The 14,180-nt window shown below is 38.0% G+C and overlaps 1 protein-coding gene across 1 annotated transcript in view; it reads left to right on the top strand.

Moving 5' to 3' along the window:
- The window catches only part of LOC127430759 (probable E3 ubiquitin-protein ligase HERC1), a 131,543-nt gene that overhangs the window by 12,882 nt on the left and 104,481 nt on the right, over positions 1-14,180 (top strand). Inside the window, exons 5-12 of the mRNA XM_051680783.1 lie at positions 565-876; positions 1,512-1,608; positions 4,784-4,927; positions 7,832-7,959; positions 8,166-8,310; positions 9,050-9,221; positions 9,541-9,672; positions 12,115-12,280. Coding sequence (XP_051536743.1) covers positions 565-876; positions 1,512-1,608; positions 4,784-4,927; positions 7,832-7,959; positions 8,166-8,310; positions 9,050-9,221; positions 9,541-9,672; positions 12,115-12,280 — 1,296 coding nt within the window. The remainder of the gene's footprint in view (positions 1-564; positions 877-1,511; positions 1,609-4,783; positions 4,928-7,831; positions 7,960-8,165; positions 8,311-9,049; positions 9,222-9,540; positions 9,673-12,114; positions 12,281-14,180) is intronic.

Raw genomic sequence — 14,180 nt, 5'->3', positions numbered from 1 at the left:
GAGTGGAAACAGGAAATCGGATGGTGAAAAAGAGTGGGACTAAAGGCGGATTCGAACCACGGTTGCTAGGACAACAATACACATTCACTCACCGTCTTTACACCACACGCCACTGCAGTGACACATGTCGTTTAGTTTGTCATATATTTGTGTGGTTCCTCCAGACTATTGGGGTGCAGATAGCTGCCCTCGGTGGCAGATGCTATTTATACCGGGGTGCAAATACACACAAAAATATAATAGTCAGCTTTCAATAAAAATCTAATTTTCTGTATCAACCATAACCGATATAACATTTTTCAACCAAAATGTCTATAATGGCAGATCCATTAACTTGCACAGAATATGTTTGTCAAGTTCATTAGTATGCATTAAAACTGTTTTGCTGAAGTAGTTTTAGGTTTAGCTGGCTCTACCTTTTAATATAGACATGGCTTTTCATTATTATTAAAAAAATATGATTCAGAAAACAGCAGCCACATCTTAATAAACATCAGTGCCCTTTCAAAAATGCAGTTTAGACTCACTCAGCTCTTAATGGTACTTTGGTCTGTCCCCCTGCAGATTGAGGCCGGCCAGTACTGCACGTTTTCCGTATCAGCTGACGGTGCAGTGAAGGCTTGTGGGAAGGGGAGTTATGGCCGGCTGGGCCTGGGGGATTCTAATAACCAATCCATGCCCAAGAAGCTGGTGCTGGAGCCACCTCGCACCATGAGGAAGGTATCTTCTTCCAAGGGCTCAGATGGACACACGCTGGCCGTCACAGCGGAGGGAGAGGTGTTTAGCTGGGGAGATGGCGACTACGGCAAACTGGGGCATGGAAACAGCGCTACGCAAAAATACCCAAAGATTATACAAGGCCCTCTGTTAGGGAAGGTGAGAGCATAGGAAATTGTTTTTGAGGTTCCTACTGGGAAAGAATTCCCTTACATAAACTGTTTATATGTGGCAAACTTGCAGTTAATTTGCATCAAATTTGTGGCAATGTTCGATAGAAGTTTGCCACAGGGGTTTGTGGGAAATTGATATGGCAAGCCATTTTGACATTCACAGGATATGAATTGTCAAAATCAGCAATTCAATTTTCACTAGTTATAATGCTAATTCTTGATATCAGAAAATGTAATTACTACTAGTGAAAGTGCTCATTTTTTATGTCAGTTAATGCATTTTCACTAGTAAAGTGAAAATGCAGTTTTTAAATTTTTTACTAGTAGTTTTTACAGTTTTTACTGAAATTACATTTTTGATATCAAGAATGTGTATTTTTTGTGAGTAATGACATCTTTTGACTTGGGCCAGTAAGCAACCACCCCAAACACCCTAGCAACCACATAACAACATGCCCAAATCCCCTAATGACTGCATAATGCCCTTGCAACATCCCACAGCACCTATTTTGGTGGCAAGTATTGCACGGGCATGAACCACCCACATTTTCTTTAAAATGTGTAAAAATCTAGTTTGTGTTATGATTGTATTTGTAAAGCTGTGTGTGTTTTAAATGGCAGGTGGTGGTGTGTGTGTCTGCGGGATACAGACACAGTGCTGCAGTGACTAATGATGGAGAGCTGTACACATGGGGGGAAGGTGACTTCGGTCGACTCGGTACATCACTCTCTTCTTACAGACATTCAACATCAATAAACACACACATGAGACTTGAGTATCTCTTTCCATTTATGGTGTTGTCAGTGAAATATAATTCAATATTTATTTATGTGAGGTGGTTTTATATTGTCTGAATGACTGCAGTGCAAGCGTGTATGTATGTATGTGTGTGTGTATATATATATATATATATATATATATATATATATATATATATATATATATATATATATATACATATATACACACGCACATACATTGTATGTCTGTCTGTCTGTCTATCTATCTACACACCCTCCTTCCTTCCTTCAATTAGGGATGGGCATTTTGGTCATTTTCTCTACTGGAGTACTCGAACTAATTACTCGAGGGGCAATGACGTGTACATAACTGTGTATATATAATAACATGACAAACGTCTTTGGCTGCTGCATTGCGTCTTGTTGTTCCAGTGTATTGTCTATTCATTATTATTGGCTGTTATAAAATAATCTGTTACAAAATGTACAAAAGATTGAATAATCAAAATTTATACCACGTGTCTGTTGAATGCTTGATTCTGATTGGTTGACGGACGTTCTAAGGTGTGCAATTATTTTTCAAGTAAACACACGGCTATGAAGTAGTACCAGGTCTTGACAGCATAACGGTTCAATATCACGTCGCCAAATTATTTCAGTTATTTCAAAGAGCCGTACAGGCTACCACAACAAAATAACCAAATAAAACCGAGACATTGGTTAAGTACATCGGATAAGAATGACAAGCTATGTCTGTAATATCCTACATTTATATCAATTTCGATTGAAAAGCGTCCTTGGGCTCCCTCTCTTTCTCTCTCTCTCTTTCGCTCTCGTCTGACACACACACACCATACATGCTACTACAGCAAAATAACCATATAAACAAAGACATTGGTTAAAGTAAATCAGTTAAGAACGTCAAACAAATCTGTAATATCCTACTTTATTTCAATTTTACACGCTCACACGCTCACACACACACAAACACACACACTCCCTTGTTACACCAATGCCGAAAAGCAGCGTATTTTCTGTTGCTATTTATAGCGTGACGTTTTTGAACTAGCAACGAAGGCTTGAGCTGTCTCAAAGCTAGATACACTTGATCAATACAACAGTTTCTATATTATATGAAATATCTGTGGGAAACACCCTTGCGCTCCCCCCCTCAAACACACATGTAGACACACGGACATTATACGCATACGCACATACTCGTGAGAGAAACAGAGCCGTCATGTCAGTGCACTCCTGCATCTCAGTAGGGTTGAAAACAGTTGTTAAGGTTTACAATGGAAATATGGTGACACTCGCTGCTGCTGAGAAGTGCTTAAACTTACATCTTTGTGATTTTGAAGCGATGTTACTTCTGACGAGAGCTGCAACAAATAAAGGTAATCCCACAGGCGATCTCTCTCAGTTTCTGAGCTCTCTTTTGATCCCTCAAAACCAAACTCGCACACGCACAAACACACTACCTTGTTACTCCAGTAAGTGCTCCAGTAAAACAGCGCAAGCCTCGCTATCATCCGTTGCTAGTTCTAAAGTGACGTTTTCGAACTAGCAACGAAGGCTCGGACTGTATCAAAGCAAGACGCTGAATCTGTGGTGGAAGAAAATAGTTCCACTCACAAGAGCGTTTTAGGGACAAAAACTAGAAATTGTCTTGAGATAAAACCCTGAACGATGTCTTAAGGTGTGGTAACCATGGTAAAAGCAGAATAATTGACTCTGGCTCGTTGAATTATTGAAAAATAATGCACACCCGTGGTGCAGCGGTCACTCCGTTTCGCATTGTGACCACATTACCACCTCGGTGTGCATTATTTTTCAATAATTCAACGGTCCGTCGTCAATTATTCCTTAAATTATGCATCATATTTTGTCATTATGTGAAGATTCGCTGCCCAACTCGCTGCCCAACTGTTTGTTCCTTCTTCAGGTTACCATACTAATCTTAATAAGCGTGCACCAGTTTTTTAGTGACTGTCTGAACCGTCTATTTTCAAATTGCTTAACAGGAGATGCCATAACCATCGCTTTTTTAATATGCGTATTAAGTTGAAGTTCAGTTTTTGCATTCTGTTCCATTTAGCTGCGCTCTGACTAGCTGATTGAAACACTTGCCTGCTTTATATGCACTGCTTCAGCGCGTTGAGTCCACTGCCACAAGCCTGGTGTGTATGTGTGTCCAAGTGTTCGCTCCTGTGGGGAAAGCCGTGATGCTCCGTATTGTTGTTGCTGTGATGATTCATGAAGCGTTCAATTCAACTCAGAGTTGGAATTTCCACCTTTCAACTGAAGAAAGTGCAACGGAATGACACATTATGTCGGACATCTAACTTGGAGACTCGTGCAGAAATCTTCAACTCCCATTTCATCAAGATGAAGGTGTGTGTTACGTCACGCAAACATTTCGGCACCCAGGGCTGGAAGGTTTACAGTCTGTGACACACATTCACTTTTATTAAATAACATCCATTGACGAGTCAAGTTCTTACATTAAATGATAATAAATGTAATCAATCTCAAAATTAAAAATAAGCTCCCTCTTTGACACGTTTGTGTTTAGTTGTCAGGTAATTGTCTGAATTTCGAATTAAGTGAAAAGTCACATCATGCATGATCACCATTGATCATCGTTTTCACGACCGATCATTGCTGCCATGTCTGAGTACCCGGGTACTCGAGTACTCGTGTCCATCCCTACTATCGATCTATCTATCAATTGATCGATCGACACCATTTTCTCACCCTCATGTTGTTCCAAGCTCATATGACTTTCTTCAGTGGAACGCTAAAGGAGATGTTGGGCAGAATGTTAGCCTCAGTCACCATTAACTTTAATTGTATGGGAAGAAAATAAATAAAGATGTACAGGTTTGGGACAACATTAGGGTGAGTAAAGGAAATTATTTTTCTTTTCATAAAAACGTGCATTTTTTATATTTGCATATATGAGAACTGCCATACCTGGAACTACTGAGCTGTTAAAAGTATCACCTATCTTGCTTTCATCTTATCCAGCCACTGGCGCCTATCAAAAAAATGTGTGTGTGACTCCCCTAATCCCTCAGGATGAGTCAGACTGTTGTGTCAGAAGTTCTGCTAGTCTGTCTAATTTTTCCCTCACTCTGTCTGGCTTGTAGGTCATAGTGACAGTCACAGTCGTAATGTGCCCACTCTGGTGAAGGACATCAGTGGGGTGGGTCAGGTGGCCTGTGGCAGCTCCCACACCATTGCTGTGGCTCAGGACAGCCGAATCGTCTGGTCCTTCGGAGGAGGGGACAATGGTATATATATGTTTCATTTAAAGGGGACATATTCTACCCTTTCGTAGAATGCAAATGTAATGAAGTCAAATTTGTTATGTTATGAAGCTAAATTTATACAGATGAAGCCTGCATTTATACTATGCGTGGTGTCTAAATTTTGTTCGTAGAGGGAAAAAAAAAGTCAAGTAACACCGAGAACGTCAAGTTACTTGGCCCACACTGAATGGGGTTGGGAACGTTTGAGTATGTCTACATAGTACATAAAACTCTTTACTTCAAACGAGCAAGGAAAGCCCAGTTTTCCATGATATGTCCACTATGCAACACTGTCAAACATATCACTCCCAGCGTCCCCAAACAAGCCCAAGCCTGTATTTTGACAATACTATTGTGTAATGTATTTTCTTATTTTATTTTTTAAAGCAAAATATAGAACCAGTTGGTGAAGCAGGTCTGAGAAACAAGTTCTGACACAGCCTCTGGAATTGTCACACATGACCTAAATTATTATTGGCCAGATCAGGGAGAATTCTTTGAATTTAATGATTCTTGTTCCAATTCTGATTTCATTTAACAATTTTGGTTCCTTAAATCCATTATTGGTTCTTTTAGTAAATTTAAATGAAATTCTAAATAAAAGTGTTACTTTTATCGTCAGATTATTATTATTTAAATATTTTTAAACTGAAGCACCATTTATTGCAAAAATACATGGCACTTTATGGTTTCGAATGTGTATCTTTTACTACACGTTGTCATAAGAACCAATCAGTATTTACACTTACACAGACTGACTTACACATAAACTGTTTATCCATTGGTTGGAGACTGATTTGTGAGTCTTTTTGTCTGATTTGTTGAAAAGAATCAGCTCTTAAAAGGATAGTTCACCCAAAAATTCTCTCATCGTTTACTCACCCTCATGCATCCCAGATGTGTATGACTTTCTTTCTTCAAACACATTTGAAGAAAAATAGAAAAATATCTCAGCTCAGTAGGTCCTTAAAATGCAAGTGGATGGTGATCAGACTTTTGAAGCTCCTAAAATCACAGACAGTCAACATAAATGTCATCCATACTATCAATTTTGGTGCAAAAAAAATCAATATTTAAGTACTTTTTAACTATAAATCATCGTTTCCGGTCAGCAGCAGTATGCACGTTCACATCACGAGAGGGCTGAGTTCACATGGTCACGTGGCATGTTATGGATGTAATCTCATGTTCTTCTTCCGGTTGAGACATCCAGGAAAAGCACACAAATGCACCATTATGAAAAACAAACAGATTCAAGTACGGATCTTAACCAAAGCCAACGATGCTTCTGTACAACGTTCCTCCTACTCAGTTGTAAACAGCGCTGCTCTTCCGGGTGTGACGCACATGCGTCAGTTCTCGCGTGAACATGCCAACGCGATTACGTCACACGCACATACTGCTGCTCACCGGAAACTATGATTTTTAGTTAAAAAGTACTTATCTTTTTCACACCAAAAGCGATCGTGTCGCTTTAGAAGACATTAATTTAAGCACTGGAGTTGTATGGATGACATTTATGCTGATTTCTGTGATTTTAGGAGCTTCAAAAGTCTGATCACCATCCACTTGCATTTTAAGGACCTACTGTGCTGAGATATTTTTCTATTTTCTTTAAATGTGTTCTGCTGAAGAAAGAAAGATATACACATCTGGGATGGCATAAGGGTGAGTAAATGATGAGATAATTTTTAATTTTTAAATGTAACTTGTTCAGAAATTGGACTATACTGGGTTATTATAGTTTTAATTTTTAATTTACTTTTATTTTATTTTAATTGGTCATTCCATTATAGCTTTTGATAGTTTTCACTATATGACTGTTAGTTTTAGTTTTTTCATTGTCCTTTAGTTTCAGTTTAGTTTATAGTTTTTTATTTATTTTTTTATGGCTGCATAAAGTGACATCATTTAAATATATTTAACAGTGCTAAATTTGTCTTGGTTGTCTAGTGTTATAGCTATCTAGTGGCATTTTTATGTTTAATGAACTCATGTTTGACAAGTTTACAATTTTTTAATATACGGTGTATCAAAAAGGTCATTTTTTTTTTTTTACCTAATTTGGAATGCCAAATTCCCAATGCGCTTTTAAGTCCTCGTGGTCGCGTAGTGATTCGCCTCAATCCGGGTGGCGGAGGATGAATCCCAGCTGCCTCTGCGTCTGAGACTGCCAACCCGCGCATCTTATCACGTTGATTGTTGAGCGCGTTGCCAGGGAAACATAGCGCGTGTGGAGGCTTCACGCCATCCACCGCGGCATCCATGTTCAACTCACCACGCGCCCCACCGAGAACGAGCCACATTATAGCGACCACGAGGAGGTTACCCCATGTGACTCTACCCTCCCTATCAACCGGGCCAATTTGGTTGCTTAGGAGACCTGGCTGGAGTCACTCAGCACGTCCTGGGATTCGAACTAGCAAACTCTAGGGGTGGTAGCCAGCGTCTTTTACCACTGAGCTACCCAGGCCCCCAAAAAGGTCATTTTGTTATTTATTTTTTTATTAGTTTTGGCATTACTAAAATATATCTTAGTTTAGTTTCAGTTTTTATTTCAGTTAACAATTTGTTTTTTGTTTTTTTGGTATTAGTCTTCCTTTATGGTAATAATTCTGGGTCGCACTTAATGTTTATTGTTGTTGTGTGCAACCAGTGAGCCAAACGTAATATTACAATGTGATTTGCTATTTTTTGTCTTTGTGTTATTTTGCCATGCCCAGTCTTTCAGTTTCAATCGCATCGGTTGAGAGGTTTAAGACCCTTTAACAGAAACTAACATCATAAATATACTTTGATTAAAGTATTTTATTTAAAACTGTAGGAGTTTCTGAAAAATAACCCATTTTAGATTCCCAACACTAATGAATGGTGTATGTATTACAGGTAAACTAGGACATGGGGACACAAACCGTGTGTACAGACCTAAAGTGATAGAAGCCCTGCATGGATTTATTATCAGGAAAGTGTGTGCAGGGAGCCAGTCATCACTGGCATTGACATCTGCTGGTCAGGTATACACACAAATGCACTTGCAATCAATCTCAGACTCACTAAAGAATGAGTGTGTATGCTCAAGCAAATTACATCTGTCTAACAAACATTAACTGAGACGGTGAATGCGTTCTGTTATACACCCATAAAAATTATTATGTCACTATGTTACTCTGTATATATGTGTGTGTGTGTGTGTGTGTGTGTGTGTGTGTGTGTGTTGCAGGTGTTTGCATGGGGCTGTGGCTCGTGTCTGGGTTGTGGTTTATCTGAAACCACGTCGCTCAGACCTCGATTGATAGAGGAGCTCAGCATTACTAAAATCATCGACATTTCTTGTGGAGACAGTCACTGTCTCGCCCTGTCTCATGGTGAGAGAGATGGAGATAAAGAAAGGACAAGCAATTTATGTAGTCACACAGTTAATAATATTCCTACTATTTTTGTTTTTAAAGCTTTCATTATGGGTTAATATACAGTGGCCCCAGAAAGTATTCAGACATTTAAGACGCACTTAAAAATGTATGAATGCCATTACATTGGATAACAAAATATCAAACCAAGTGACATTTATTTTCTGGAGTGATAAAACAAGCTTAGTATTTTAGCAAAACTTTTTTTAGGTTTTAAATTACTGTATGTAATATAAAACCGGTTTTAGGTGTGACTTCATTACAACGTGTCAGTAATTTAATTACTTTTTAATAGAAAAAGTAATGTAACACATTACATTTCTAATTCTTTAATCCTATTACATTAATGACTGTTAAGTTTATTACTTTTAATTACTTGGTTACACATGTTTGTTTGTTTTTTCAAGTTAATTTTAATTATTTGGGTTACACATATTGCTAAAAGAATTTTATATGAATGAAATAATACGTTTATATATATTTAGTAAATTAATTACAAAAATGGCTGGGAAAAGAGAAGTTAGTTCTGAGAAAATGTACTTTTGCGGCCACTGTATGGCTCTAAATGCAGTTGTTTTTACTTTGCTGCACTATTTTTATTCAGAATTCAGACTTGCAGGAATCTCAGTTGTTCTGTGTGACTGTTTTTGTTTGTTATTTAATGAAAATAGTTGAATATTTCTGTTTTGTGTCACAGAAAATGAGGTGTTTGCTTGGGGCAACAATGCTATGGGGCAATGTGGGCAGGGCCACACCTCGACGCCAGTTACCAAACCCAAGAAGGTAATTGGTCTAGAAGGGGTGTCAATACAGCAGATCACTGCAGGCACCTCCCACAGCCTAGCCTGGACCGCAGTCCCTACAGACAGGTGAGGAAAGACAGAAAGAAGAACTGTATACATTTTTATAAAGACATGAGGGTGATGATGGAATTTTCAACAAGAGAGTACACTGGAGTACTTTTGTGAGTGGTTTGATGCCAACAACAATCTCTCATTTATTATGCAAATCAAAACCCATATTTTTTCTCCCGGAGTGGGTGAGGTAATATAATAGTGCATTAATGTGCACTTCTGCATTATTGTAAGAGCATTTACGTGTTCCATTGTTCAGAGCTGTTTAGTTTGCACTGTTTATCATTACATTAATGAGCGTTAATTATGTGTGGGTCTTTGAGTGTTTTTGCAGGCAGCTGGTGGCCTGGCACAGACCGTTTTGTGTTGATCTGGAGGAGAGTACGTTTTCATACCTGCGCAGTTTCCTGGAGCGTTACTGTGACATCAGCGGAGACACGCCACCCGCCCCTTTCCCCTCTAAGAGGTACAGTACATAACACACCTACTGTCGTATTGATTGTGGTTTTACCAGCTATCTATCTGTCTGTCTGTGTCATTTATCTGCCTGCCTGCTTGTCTGTCTGTCTGTCTGTGTCATTTGTCTGTCTGTCTGTCTGTCTGGTTAAATCTCTGTCTGTCTGTCTGGTTTCATCTCTGTCTGTCTGTCTGGTTTCATCTATCTGTCTGTCTGTCTGGTTTCATCTATCTGTCTATCTGCATTGTTTCATCTATCTTTATCTATATGTCTGTCTTTTTATCTATATTTTCTTCTATTTGTCCGTCTCTGTCATTTCATCTGTCTGTGTCATTTTATCTATCTTTTGTTTTATTTTATCTCTCTGTCTTATCTGTCTGTCTGTCTGTGTCATTTGTCTGTCTGTCTGGCTTCATGTCTGTCTGTCTGTCTGTCTGTCTGTCTGTCTGGCTTCATCTCTGTCTCTCTGTCTGGCTTCATCTCTGTCTGTCTGTCTGGCTTCATCTCTGTCTGTCTGTGTCATTTGTCTGTCTGTCTGGCTTCATCTCTGTCTGTCTGTCTGTCTGTCTGTCTGTCTGGCTTCATCTCTGTCTGTCTGGCTTCATCTCTGTCTGTCTGGTTTCATCTCTGTCTGTCTGTCTGGTTTCATCTCTGTCTGTCTGTCTGGTTTCATCTCTGTCTGTCTGTCTGGTTTCATCTCTGTCTGTCTGTCTGGTTTCATCTCTGTCTGTCTGGTTTCATCTCTGTCTGTCTGTCTGTCTGGCTTCATCTCTGTCTGTCTGTCTGTCTGTCTGGCTTCATCTCTGTCTGTCTGTGTCATTTGTCTGTCTGTCTGGCTTCATCTCTGTGTGTCTGTCTGGCTTCATCTCTGTGTGTCTGTCTGGCTTCATCTCTGTGTGTCTGTCTGGCTTCATCTCTGTCTGTCTGGTTTCATCTCTGTCTGTCTGTCTGTCTGTCTGTCTGTCTGTCTGGTTTCATCTCTGCCTGTCTGTCTGGTTTCATCTCTGTCTGTCTGTCTGGTTTCATCTGTCTTTTGTTCTGTCTGTCTGTCTGTTTGTCTTTGTAGTTCAATCTATCTTTTGTTCTGTCTGTGTAGTTCAATCTATCCTTTGTTCTATCAGTAAATCAGTTAGTCAGTCAGTCAATCAATCTTTTGAGATAGATGATGGTTGGAAGGCAGCTGTATAGGTAGCCCTATGAAAATGTAGATTGCTAGATTTAAGCTTACAAAAGAGCTATCATTTAGATAATATGAGAATGTCTGCTGATGCTGAAAGCTGGTAAATGATGCATGGTTAACCTTGAGGTCAGTGCATTTATTTATTTGTGATAGTATCTCTTAAGGGAGAGACAGTATGTCAAGTGTCTCAAATGAATATTTACAGTTAAATACTACAACTTAAGCCAGCATCTGTTGATTACCACTGAAAAAAAAATCCCTAAGTTTGTAAAACAAATGGTGGAAAATGGTTTATAATGTACTTACAATGGAAGTCTATGAGAAAATGTACAGCACCAAAATAAATGTTGAAAAACTGATAATTGTCTTGAATGTGTAGCAATTACACTCGAGCATTACATGTGTTACAGGGTTATCCGCTTACATTGTTAAGGAGCAATACTTTAATGCTGTAATGTAAAGAAATATTGTAATCTCAGTTTGTCAAAAAAATATGAAGAAGCAGGTATGGAATAACTGAATTAAGAATTACTAAATAATTAAAAAACATAAGAAATACTTGACGCATGAGAAAGGACTTTAGACAGCTTGTAAAAGAACAACAACAGTTTTTTCAAGTTTAATATTTTCAGTGAGAGCATTTCATAGGGCTCACACTTTCGAACCTGTTTTAGTTTGAGACTAGTGTGCTAGAAATGAAAGCATACCACATATAGTGTCAGTAGATCTTAAGTTGTTTATAATCAGGACTATTTAAAGGGATGGTTCACCCAAAAATAAAATTGTCATCATTCACTCACCCTCTTGTCTTCAGAAAGTCATAAGAATTTGGAACAACATAAGGGTGAGTAATTTTCATTTTTGGGTGAACTATCCCTTTGATACTCGCCTTTACGTAAGAATTTTCAGAAAAACTTGAGACTGTGTAAGGTATGAAATGTTTAAGGGAAAAAAACATCTCTGATGGATCTGCTAACTGGTTGACTACCACTTTCTTACCTCTAAAATAATTCCTCTACATGTTTATGTACTTTTAACATCTTCATACAGTATGGGGTCACAGTGTCGGCTGGTGAAAGACACTCACACAGCAGGGAGTGATACACGTACACTTACACACAAATACACTCGCAGGGGTTACTGGCACAGAACCACCACCATAAACATACCCACAGGCGTGGGGTGAGGGCAGCATATGGCCTGGCTCTCAGTAAAGGTCACTACAGACTTTGCCTCTTTAAACTCTCTTTCTCTCTCTCTTTTTTCCTCAGGGAGCATCATCAGTTTGTGCTGTTGTGTATGAAACTCTTGTCCATCCACCTGTCTCTAGCCCATGCAGGGGGAACAGGGGCCACAGTGCTGGGTGCTCAGGGCCGGCCCCTCAGGAACCTGCTCTTCAGACTCATCGATTCCAATGTTCCAGATTCCATACAACAGGTCTGGCATGCAATACTGGCCTTTAATTTGTTGCACTTTTTTGTTGACCACTTAAACTTTTAACTCAATAACACTTACAGGTGTCCCCACATGAGGAATTTATTCACATACTTTTATTTGCATAATAAGTATCCTTAAGTCACCTTAGAAGCACAAATCTCTCATTAGAAGAAAAAAGTAAAGCGTCAGAGCTGTGGCGCAGTGGGCTGCACAGATGCTCAGGACATATGGGGCATGTCCCGATCCCGCTCCCCCTCTTTGAACCCTACTTTCCTGTCTACACTTTACTGTCCTATAAATTAAGGCAAAAAGCCCAAAAAACTAAATGGAATTTTTTTAAAAAAAAATAATAAGAAGAAAAAAGACAAAAGTAAAGCAATCTTCATAGCCAAAATAGTGTCTCAATATTGCTCTGCAAGGCTGCAAAAAGAGGGTGATTTTTAATGAGACTAAATGGATTTCTTGCCAAAAACCATTGTGAGATTCTGTTTTGAAGCTTGAACACAATAGACAAGATATGTACTCTTTGCACTTTTTATATTTATTTTGATTGAAATAATTTTCCATTTAATTTCTTATTGCCACAATCTGTCCTGATTCAGAATTGGGACCATTAATTATATAATTATTTTAATTATTTTATATTTAATTGTTATATTATATAAGTAAATAAATTAAATATTTTAAAATGTAATTATAAAAATGAATAATGTATTATTATTAATATTAATAGTATTTATATTACTAAAATTGATAATTGATTATTAAAGTGTTAATTAAAAAAATCAAATGATTTATAAAAATATGAATATAATGATTGATTAATATTATAATATTAATATTATAAACATGGATAATTATTTAAGTGTTAGTTAAATCTTTAATTATCAAACAATAAAAAAGAAAATATTTTAAATAATGCTTGTTGTAACCAGGGACTGAAAACGTTCCAAGGAACGAAAACCAAAAACAAATTTTTTTGTTTTGCAGAACATAACTGAAAACCAGAACAAAGTCCCTTTCAATTGTTCCAGAGTGAAAACTTTATTTTGAAATGGTGGTAATCTGTTACTAACCAGTTAATAATTTTTTTCATGAAACCAAAGTCTTAATGGTCTATCACAGTAATTTTTCAGAATTACACCACTTCCTGTTGCCCCCAAAAAATGAGGCTTCTGTCTTTTTAGTTTGTCACACATTTCTATGCCTTTATGCACACTGGTGTATATCATTTAAAAAAAAAAAAAAAATTGTTGCCTTCTAAACAATTTTGTGAAGAGTTTTATTCTCCAGTTCAAAGATGGATTCTTGAAGACATCTGTTGTGTGTGCATATGGCTACTTTTAGAACTGTAAAGTATTTTGTTTTTTGTTGGACTTAACCATCATCCAGACTTAACCATCATCCATTGGGATTTGTGAGAATGGCAGAAAACCTTTTGAGTTGTTAAATGTTGAAAGTTATGTTGCAGCCTTATGCTAAAATTCTTTTAAAAAAAATACTCCAATACCCCATAATGACAAAGCAAAAACCAGATTTTTGATAACTTTGCAAATTTATTAAAAAGAAAAAACTGAAATATCATATTGACATAAGTATTCAGACCCTTAACTCAGTACTTAGTTGAAGCACCTTTGGCAGCGATTACAGCCTCAAGTCTTTTAGGGAATAATGCGATAAGCTTTACACACCTGGATTTGGGGATTTTCTGCCTTTATTCTCTGCAGATCCTCTCAAGCTCTGTCAGGTTGGATGGGGACCGTCAGCGGACAGCCATTTTCAGGTCTCTCCAGAGATGTTTTATTGGGTTCAAGTCCGGGCTCTGGCTGGGCCACTCAAGGACATTCACAGAGTTGTCCCTAAGCCACTCTTGCGTTGTCTTGGCTGTGTGCTTAGGGTC

Source organism: Myxocyprinus asiaticus, chromosome 40 (assembly GCF_019703515.2).
Source record: "Myxocyprinus asiaticus isolate MX2 ecotype Aquarium Trade chromosome 40, UBuf_Myxa_2, whole genome shotgun sequence".
NCBI lineage: Eukaryota > Metazoa > Chordata > Actinopteri > Cypriniformes > Catostomidae > Myxocyprinus > Myxocyprinus asiaticus.
The sequence above is the reverse complement of the archived record's forward strand: the minus strand, read 5'-3'. Positions and strand labels throughout refer to the sequence as shown.